Raw genomic sequence first — 10,398 nt, 5'->3', positions numbered from 1 at the left:
AAGAATTTATAACGTGTTAACACCACACATTCCTATTAAGTCTTTTGTTTATATGCACATTTAAAGTGCTTTCTGACCAATTCCGTTCAGTCAAAGTTGAAATAATGTGGTCTTTGTGACATGACCTGCATGGCTGAACCCTATAAACCAGTGAGTGGTGATGGGTGATTAAGAAAGACACACACACACACAGAAAAGTAGGATCAGGTGGGACACTGATCTCTGATAGAAAAACAGTGACCCAGAGTTGGCTCCACATGTTTATTATATATGGTCTCACAACCAGGAAGTTAAAGACTATAGAAGGATTGTTCTTTGTGCACTAGAAAGTTATAGGACTAGAAACATTTTTGTAGCTATTCCACCATTGCAATGCTAGGAGCTTCCTGTGGCACCCAAGAAGCCAATTGTCCAAAGTTTCTATTAAGCAGGCAGGCTTGGAGGTCATAGCACTGGTAAAACATTGTGGTTATCTGTCTATGCTCAGAATCCTCTGTCCCTGGGAGCTGGTGTCTGAGATCAAGGCCAAAACTGATACAGCTTCTGTGCTTTACACAGAGCCTTCATGGTCAGGGTGTCACCACATCAACTGGGCAATCTTGACCTATACTTTTTGCATAGGAAGTTCCCAGCATTTGCAGGTGCACCACAACCACAAGAAAATCACTAACTCTAGATCACTGCACTCTATTTTAGTTGTTTTTTTGTCCATAGCTGGTCCTTAAGAAATAACTGAATGTATCAGTCAACTTTCTGTTACTGTGACAAAGTACTTGAGATCATAATCTTATAAGGAGACAAGATTTATTTTGACTCCAAGTTTCAGAAGTTTCAGTCCATGGTTGGTTTGCCTGTTGCTCTTGAGCCTGTAGGTGAGGCAACGTACCATGGAAGAAGCAAGTAGCAGAGGAAGTTGCTCACCTCACAGAAGCTAGGAAATAATAAGAGAGAAAGAGGAGGGGCCAGAGTCCTAATATCTCCTTTAAGGATATGCCCCCAATAACTTAACTTCTTTTCATCATGCCCCATCTCCTAAAGATTCCACCATCTCCCACTAGCAGGACAGTAAATTGGTGACCAAATTTTAACACATGAGCCAGTGGTGGATCCTTATCCAAACTATAGCTATAGCACTGGATAATCAATTGAAAGTTCTCGTTTCATGCTTGGTCCTCCTTTTTTTTTTCTTCCTCTATTTTTGTTACTGGGGACTGAACCCAGGGCATTTTACCACTGAACTATGTCCTTACTCCAATCTTAGTTTTTACTTTGAGACAAGGTCTCACTCAATCATCAAGTCTGGCCTTGAACTTGTGATTCTCGTGCCTCAGCCTCCCAAGATGCTGGGATTACAAGTGTGGGCCTCCCGTGCTCTGATCTGTCCTCATTCTTTATCTTCACTTTTCCCAGTCAGTCCTCCATGTGATGTCCCTGGAAGCCAGGTAATTAAACTTACTAAACCTGGCTTTAACTTTACATCCATCATTTAATCAACAATTTCTAGTTTGCAGGTGGTCCATTACCATACAGCAAAATGATGGATTTACTGTTGCTGTTTTCTTCAAAATCAGAATAATATTTGGTTAGCTTCTTGGAGTTACAATTTTATTTTGGATGGCTGAGGCTGCTCAATACTTACATGTTAGGTAAGAATGAATATTCTGAATTTAATTTTTTAAAGGGAATGAAGGAAGTATCATATGTATTGCTAATGCCAATATTCCTTAATATGACTCAATTATGTATTGCCATTCAACTCAGTGAATCAAAGCACTTATTTTTACATCTTTTTTTATAAGGCATGCAGAATATTTGAGCATGAAATCACTGCTTGGAAAGTTTCTTCAATGCTGACATGCTTCAATTCTGTTTTAAGATCAGAAAGAACTTCCTGCCCTGCAGAAAATATAATTTATTGATGATGGATAAATTTTAAGAAAAGTTAGAACTTCTTAATATGAGCAGCATTAAGCCTGTCAACTGAATAGCTCAAATAACAAAATCTATCAAAATGTCAATCACTCCAACCAGACACAAGCTTTTAACAACTTTAATTGATATAATTGGTATGCAATATGTATTACAACAAATGTAGATACAGTGACATCAAATATCAAAGAAGTTGCACATCTTTCCATCTTTCAATTATGTGGGTTAACTTACCCCAAGAAAGAAATCTGGCAACGTACTCTTGGTTAGCACTAATACTCATACCAACTAGCACTTTCAAGATCAAAGTTGAAATGGTACATTCATTTGCCCTCCCCTCCAAGGGAAAAAAATAAAAGGGCAAAGGCAAAGAAGGTGAATCAACGTGCAAATTAGCATCTGGCCCAGTTGCAAAATTCATTTCCCAGATGCGAGGGATTGAACCATGCACCTTTGCAAGCAAGATGAAGAGCAAACAGATTACATCAAACCACAATTGACCCCCACAAAGAATCCAGAAGACCTTGGGATAGTGAAGGACAGAGGTCTACTGCTGCTAGAGCTCAGGTATACATTCTGTGTTACCCTAACCTCATGGATCCTGACTCAAGAATCTGTGAGACCTATGTCCTGGGTTGTCCCTTCTTTTAGAGATGGAAACCATCATTTTTGATCCCAGGCACAGTTAACCCTGCTGTCTTTCAGCTGCACTGGGGCAGCAGAGCTATAATCACTGTCTGATGTGGCTATGACATAATTGCAGTTTTACAGAATAAGTAAAACAACACATCAGTATAACAGCAAACAGGAAACTGAGATCACTTATATATCTATGTAATACTTAAAATGTCTATAAATATTTTTTCTCCAGAAACTGAAAACACTGTAGACATGATTTCATTGATCCTCACAACACATCTGTGAGGTAGTATGGGGTGAGGTCAATATGAAAGCATCAACCCCATTTCAGAAACCAAGACGCAGACGTGCAGGGAGGGCAGGAGACTTCATCAGGGCTACAGGAAAAAAAATACCAAGTTGAATCACACTCTTTGATCATTTGCAATCCATCAAAGAGAGGCTGCTTGTCTCCCTCCTGCTCTGACATTCTCTTTAAAGCATTAGGACCAGTCCTACCTACAGATGGGATGTGGTTGTATAAGATCTACTGGGGCCATTTCCTTTGAGTGGACCTGAACAGACTCTCCGTGAGGTGAAGGACATTAGTTATTGGCATATATTTCAGATATGTTATGTGTGTGTTTTCAATAACATTTTTAGAATAAACTTGCTAAAATATTTTGGCCAATTCAAAAGCAGAAAAATACACATTTGGCAAAATCAGTTTCTACCCTTAGGCATTTCACACTGAGTGTTCTGGATTAAAAGGGAAGTTGTCACCTGGCTGAATTCATCTGCTTTAGGCCCTGTCTTTGCTAGAAGCATTTGGAAGTAATCAGTTAATTGTGCAGGTGCTCTTCTTGCATGACAGCATCTTTTAGTGTGGAAAAATGCTTGTTGCTTCAGTGACTTATAATAGGCCAGGGTACCAGAGGCTGGTGCCTCTGACCCAGTGCATATGACAAAAGCAAGGTCCAGAAGTGTGCTTCTCCAAAGTTGTTTCATGGACATTGTGTCAAAATGTTTTTGGTTGAGCGGGGAAAAATAATATGGAATATCTGGTTTTTATGGGCTTGTTCTTTGCCAAACTGAAAGCCCTGTCATGGGATTGGAAGTGGGAAGAGGGACAATTATTCAGGCCAAATACAGTCAGAAGGGAGGCTCTTGCTCTTGGTTCCTCTTTGCCATTTTTTTTTTATGTCTAATGTTCAGAGAACATTAATTCCTGGAAGCTTTTAATACTCATTGCTGACTCTGGTCAGAGAAGACCTCTGGGGTCTTTGGCACCTAAAGAGTTCAGGAACAGATTTTTTTTTTTTTCCAGAGAGTAGGTTGTGGGAAGTGGCACTGCTCTTGGTCTCTGACACCTGAGGGGGTCAGAAAAGCACAGCAATAGTGGTTTTCCTAAAAAGAGCCATGGTGTCAAGGTCCATGTTGAGAAATCTAAATCGATGCAGTTTTGTTTTCTATGATGTGACGGGATGACACATTTTGAAATGTATGTTTTCTGCTACATGAAATCAGGACAGAAGATGCCAGTTGCCAATATCAGATGTTAGAGGAGGACATAGGCGGAGCCCTGAAATAAAACTCTCCAGAAACACACAAAAAAATAAAAAGGTAACCATCATGCCAAGAAATTATCAGCCAACAGACACAACACTTTGAGGATAAAAATGATACATTGCTTCATTTTGTTGAAAATAAGAGAGCATTACTAATCTGTGAGTGTCTCCTTCTGCCACAGGGGTGATTTTAATACATCAGGGCTTTCTGATCACAACACTACTGATGTTTTGGGTCAGATCTTTCTTTGTTGTAAAGGGTTGTCCTGTGCACGGTAGGAGGTTTAGCTGTGTCCCTGGCTTCTACCCACTGGTGGTACTCCCAAATCATGGCAATTAAAAAATGTCAACAGACATTTTCAAATGCCCCTAAGGTGGGGAGGCAAAGTCACCTGCTGGTTGAGAATGACTGAAATAAATGGGTACCTTCAAAGATGAACCATAGTTTCCCCAAATTTGTTGAGCAGGATTTTAAGACTAGATAACCAATAGGTGGGTGTTCATATTAAAGAGAAGAAGAACTAAGGTAAGTAAATGGGACAATAAGTGAATTTGTGGTGTCTGTTTCCTATGGTAATGCTTCATAATGCAACTGTGGAGAGAACAGTGCCTCTTTTAAAAAATTTTTTTTAAAGTTTGCAGTCATTATGTAAAAGACAGTAAGGCAGTGAACCAGTTGCTTTATGGGCATGAGGCAAGGACCATATGGGTTCCTCCAAGCCTTAGTGGATATTTCTGACAATTATGGAGACTTGATTCCCACTTGTCCCAGGAAAGTCCTCATTGATGCTGGCTCCCCCCACCTGCACATGTCTCTCTTTTCTCTTCTTTAACTAAGTTCATCTCCTAGCCTTCTCTTTTGGAACGCATCTTGTCTGAGAGCTTATGAGCTGGGATCCCGGGTGCATTTGAGCCACCTGGAAGAGAACAGGTAGAGGGCATGCTGACATCCAACAGCAGCCTGCTGCTTTGCCTCTAGACCCTCTGACCTCCTCTGGGGAACTTCCCATTTTCATCGTTCTCTAATTAGGCAGCTAAGAATCCGCTAGCCAGCTTGTAGAGACAACCAGAAAAAAGAGAGATTAAAAAGGAATCTGAGAAACCCCTGCTTCCTCACATTAGGGTGAAATCCTCTGAGGACTTCTTTCTTTTTTCCACATGGAAAATGTAGAGAAAGTAAAGAAATAAGCCAAACAAAAAGTTCCCCTAAACATAACCCCAACAAAACAGCTCACTCCCTCTTCCTTCATCCTTCTTGAAGTAGGTCCTCAGTGGTGCTGAAGCCTCCACCATGGTGGTCTACCTTGGCCAGTGCAAGTCTGGCCCATTTTTGGTGGCAAACTGGCCTCCACTCACCTTTAAATCATGATTCTTTTGTACCAAAAAAAAAAGGGGGGGGAAGTTGTAGCAGCCAGAGGAGAGGGATAAAAACAAAACAACCATACCAACACAACAGGGTTTAAGATTGTCGTTCAGTGTGCATCAGGTACTTGTTATGAATTCTACTGGATAAGCACTTATAAATAAAGAACAGTTAGTCCTCAGCCCAGGCCACAGCCCTTTGTTAGGAGTCATCGTAGAGAGGGTTGTTGTAGTTTCCCCAGGACCCGTAGTCATGGTCATCCAAAAGCCTTCCATAGGAGGAATGCCTGGTGAGAAAGAAGATAAGGGTTATGGTCACTTGGAGAAGTCATCCACCTAAGGACAGCCTAATGTCGTGCCACCTGAACCTGGGAGGCCTATAGGCCAGCTACAGAGAGAGACATGATGCTCCCACTAAGACAGCCCCTTGGCAATGGACCAATCCACTACCTAAGACTGGGAAGGCCCCCATTTACCAACACCCTGTGAGTTACAACCGGTCCACCTGGGAGCCTAAATAGCACTTTCTATTGATATCAACTGGGTCCTTGTCTTTCTCTTCTACCTGCAATACAGGAGAAGGAGGAGGAAGCGCCATTTCCATAGCTATTTCATAAGAAGCGAAAGGAGAGGGAAGCTTGCACCCAGCCTTCTGATTTAGTCCTTGCAGTTAATTTTCCTTGAAATAATATTGACTACCATTGTTGTCATCACCTCTGCTGACATCTATATTGTGTTTTATAATTCACAAAGTGCTTCCATGTTCAGGTTTTACTTGATCTTCAAAATAAAGCCAAAGGGAAAGGAAGAGTTTATCCTTATTCCTCTGATGAGGCGTATGGGGTTCAGTGATGTTAACTGATGTGCTCACAGTCATTTGACTGAGCTGTGAGTCAAACCCCTGCCTCCTGGATCTAAGTCCAGTGCTCAGAGCTCAGATCCCCAGGGTATGATGAGCACTTGGGTTCTATGGCAGTGAGGGTTAAACAGGCTTTGGTGGGTCATTCTGGAAAGCCATCACCCAGTCATTGTTTCTATAAGAAACCAAAGTCATATGCTATCACTCTTCTATACAAAAGCCTTTGAATGGCTCCTCACTTCACACAGAATAAAGGCCAGAGTTATTACAATGGTTTGAAAAGCCCTAAAGGATCTGACCCTTGATGGGATCTTTAGCCAGGCACTGTGGTGCACAACTGTAATCCCAGCACCTTGAGAGGCTGAGGCAGGAGTATTGAAAGTTCAAAGCCAGCCTCAGCAAAAGTGAAGCATTAAGCATCTAACTCAGTGAGATCCTGTCTCTAAATAAAATACAAAATAGGGCTTGGGGGGAGCGAATCAGTGGTGGAGTGCCCTGGGTTCTATCCCCGGCAAACAGCCCCCCTCCACACAAAAAGAGGTCTTCAATACTAGCTCAACTCCAACCACAATGGCCTCCTCTTCATTCCCATGCCCAGGAGAGCCTTGTGTCAGGGCATCATGTACTGTTCCTTAGCTTGTTCTCTAACATACTAATTATTTGGTTTGCCATTGCCCCTTTTTTCTCTCTAGACTATGAGCTCCACAGAGTTCTGTTTATTCTTTGCTCTGTCTCAAGCACCACAAAGAATACCTGGCATATAGTAAATCATCAGTAAATACTGGTAGAAGAAGCAGTATTTGGAAAAAATACATCCTCAGTTCCCCCAAAAGCTAATTTGTCCACAAGATGGGAGCTTCCTGATGAAGGATATGGTCATTTTAAGACTAAAATTAATAGTAGGATTGGAAGCACACCACAAAATGAGTATTTGGTGCCTCAGAGGTTCATGCTAGCAGGTGAATTATTGTATCTTGTCACTGGAAACCACATATCCCAGAGTGCAGAAAAGCATGCTAACTCCTCCTAATCTTTCTCTTAGCTAGCTATGAAAATGAAACAACTAACATTTGCCAATAAATGGTTGGAGTTGGAGAATATTATGCTAAGCAAAAGAAGCCAATCCCACAAAACCAAGGGCTAAATGTTTTCTCTAATATTCAGATGCTAATTCACAATAAGGCGAGGGGCACTAGGGAAGAATAGCATTAGCTTAGATTAGATAGAGGGAAGTGATGGGAAGGAGGGATGTGGGTATAGGAAAGACAGCAGAATGAAACAGACATTATTACTGTATGTATATATGTGACTGCATGGCCAATATGATTCTGCAACATGTACACTCAGAAAAATGAGAAATTATATCCCATCTATGTATGATATATAAAAGTGCATAAATGCATTCTACTGTCATGTACAAATAATTAAAACAAATAAAAATATTAAAATACAATCTGAGACACACAAAAGTATTTTCTCTACTTATATCTGTTGCTAAAATAATTGCTATTGCTTTTCTGAAGTTCATTTTCATCGGCCAGGGATTTGCAGAGATGACTTTCTGCAAAGGATCAGGCCCTTGCTGTGCTCATTTCAAACTCTTTGCCTTCAAAATTCTGATTTATGCTCAACCTATATACCTGGAAACCTGGAGACATTCCACAATAGACTCTGCCCAGCACAACTGAGTTGTGATACTGACCAAGCCAACTCCAAGTACGCTATTCATATGCTACTAGATATAAACAGTTAAATATCATAAAATTATAAAATAGCTATTGCATCAAGAGCAAAATATTAAGTGTTCAGATAGAAGAAAAGGACCTAAGGACTCAATTTATTTGGATGTGGAAAGGCAGAGGCACCACAAACAGCAACCCATACACTTGATCTATAGGAATAGGGAAAGTAGTTTTGATAAATGAAGGTCAGTGGATTATCTATGGCTGGCACTCCCCCAGGTTGAAACTTCCAGCTCCAAACAGTCCTTTAACAGGATAGCTGAGAAATGGAAGCTGTAGGATGCGTAAGTGAAATCCTGAGCATTATAACACTGGAGCCCAGCCCAAATTTTCTGCATGACAAACCTGGCAAACATTTATCTGATAAACATGCTCTTTTATTGATGAGGCACTACAGATTCACCTTTATAAGGGAACTTAATTTATCCAGCATTTTTATTTCTATCATATCAATTTACTCCCATAAAATGTCAGTTCAGTCATAGATATATGTCTTGAATGTGTTTTTAAATCCCTTTTCCTTCATCTATAAAATGGAGAATTAAAAAAAATTGCATTAGGGTTATTGGGAGAATTAAATGAAGTAATGCATATTAAAAGGCTTGGCACACAGTAAATACACAGAAAGTACTGGCCAATACTGCTTCTTAATTTTTATTATAAGGAAACTTGTACAAGTACATGCTAAATCTGAAAACAGTAAGAACTCTGAATGAAAAGTGACTCTCCTTCCCACCAGGAATGCCTAAAACTATACCCCAGGCATAGTTATAAAATCAGCTTCTTATATTATTGTTATTTGAATTTTACAAATTATCATTATACCAAAGTGGGATCAGAGGATTAAATACCTTCTGGCTACCAGGTTTTGTTTTTTATGGTTATTTTAGGTAAGATTATTTGTTCAATACTGTACCTGAGTCTGTTGTATTGTCATAATAGTAATCTACTATGCAAACACTAGTAAAATAAAAAGACTGATCTTTGCATTTATTTTTCTTTTCCTTCCCACTTGAATGAACAGTGAGTTGAGAAAATGCTGACAAACAAGGAAAAAATTGCAAGAGATATAGATAAACCAAAATAGGGAGTTGCTGAAATTGTAGGGCTTGTTTTAGTACATTCATGAGCTTAATCAAGAAGAATTGGGTGTGTTGGGATTCAAGCCAGGTTTGGATAAATCCAATACAACTGTAGAAACAGGAAGACTTTTGTGCATATGTGATGAGGGGAAAATAAATAGAAAGTGAACTTCTCTCTCTAGGTCAGAACTTCTTAAAATATGGCACATTTTGGATGAAAATGAGAAGGTTTTCAGATTGGCATTTGGAGAGTCTAAGAAGTTAGAACAACAGAACAAACAAACAAAAACCCCTCCCACTCCCAATTTTAAGAAAGTGGAACCCAAGAAATTTAGATTTTGTCAGTGTTATTTAATGGTATAACTGCTACTGAAACCAAGGTTTCCTGACTCTATAAGGCAGCATTACTTCATCTAATTTTAATCTGAACAACAAGCTGTAGAAATGATGTCATTGTCAGGTCAAGACAATCTTGCCTACTTGTTTTCTTAATAGTGACTGGCACCCCTCCAACACAGCTAGGTTTTCTGTCACTGTGTCTTGCTCTTCTTGGATGGCAAAGTCTTGGGGGGAGAGTATGTGTTGCTTTTCTTTTATCTGAACACCTAATATTTTGCTCTTGGTGCAATGGCTATTTTATAATTTTTATGTTATGTTAATTTTTATGATAACAAAAAAATTATAAAATACAAATAGTATATGTGAAATTGGCTTTGCCAGTATCAGTGGCAATTCATATGTCCGTAGCAACTCATTGTACAACTAGAGTGAAATGAAAAAAATTCACTAAAGAATGGCAAAGGTCAAAGCCACCATTATGACTTTAAGGTTAGAAAGGGGAAAAATAATTAGGGTTAAATTCCCATGTGATGGTGTGGTTTTAAAGCACTCAGCACACTGTCCACGGTCCCCATCAATGGCACTGCACTTCTCAGTTTGTGATTCTACTCTGTTAGCTAAAAGCAGAATCTGAGAAGGCAAAATAAGAATGGTTCCTTTTCCACCCTTCCCTCTTTTCTCTCCTTCTCTATTAGCTTTTCTCTAATGAACAGCAACACTCCCACTCCTACCCCTAATTGGTGACACTTTGCTGATGACAACTGGTAAATGTGGTAACATCTGTTTGAGGCCTCCTCCACTGCTGTAAAAACAGCACCTAGGTTAAGATAATGATAACATTAATACTTAATTGTCCTTAAAAATGAGAGAGATGTTTTACCTGTGTTGAAACAATGTAT

The 10,398-nt window shown here is 39.7% G+C and overlaps 1 protein-coding gene across 2 annotated transcripts in view; it reads right to left on the bottom strand.

Annotated features, from left to right (window-relative positions):
- Positions 1–2,036: 2,036 nt before the first annotated feature.
- The window catches only part of Parm1 (prostate androgen-regulated mucin-like protein 1), a 102,060-nt gene continuing 93,698 nt past the window's right edge, over positions 2,037–10,398 (bottom strand). For both annotated transcript variants that reach the window (XM_078021416.1, XM_005333236.4), the window contains one exon: positions 2,037–5,764. In XM_078021416.1, the coding sequence (XP_077877542.1) occupies positions 5,598–5,764 (167 nt within the window). In that variant the 3' untranslated portion in view covers positions 2,037–5,597. The remainder of the gene's footprint in view (positions 5,765–10,398) is intronic.

Source organism: Ictidomys tridecemlineatus, chromosome 9 (assembly GCF_052094955.1).
Source record: "Ictidomys tridecemlineatus isolate mIctTri1 chromosome 9, mIctTri1.hap1, whole genome shotgun sequence".
Lineage (NCBI taxonomy): Eukaryota > Metazoa > Chordata > Mammalia > Rodentia > Sciuridae > Ictidomys > Ictidomys tridecemlineatus.
Note: the sequence above shows the minus strand (reverse complement) of the source record. Positions and strands in the feature narration are given on the sequence as shown.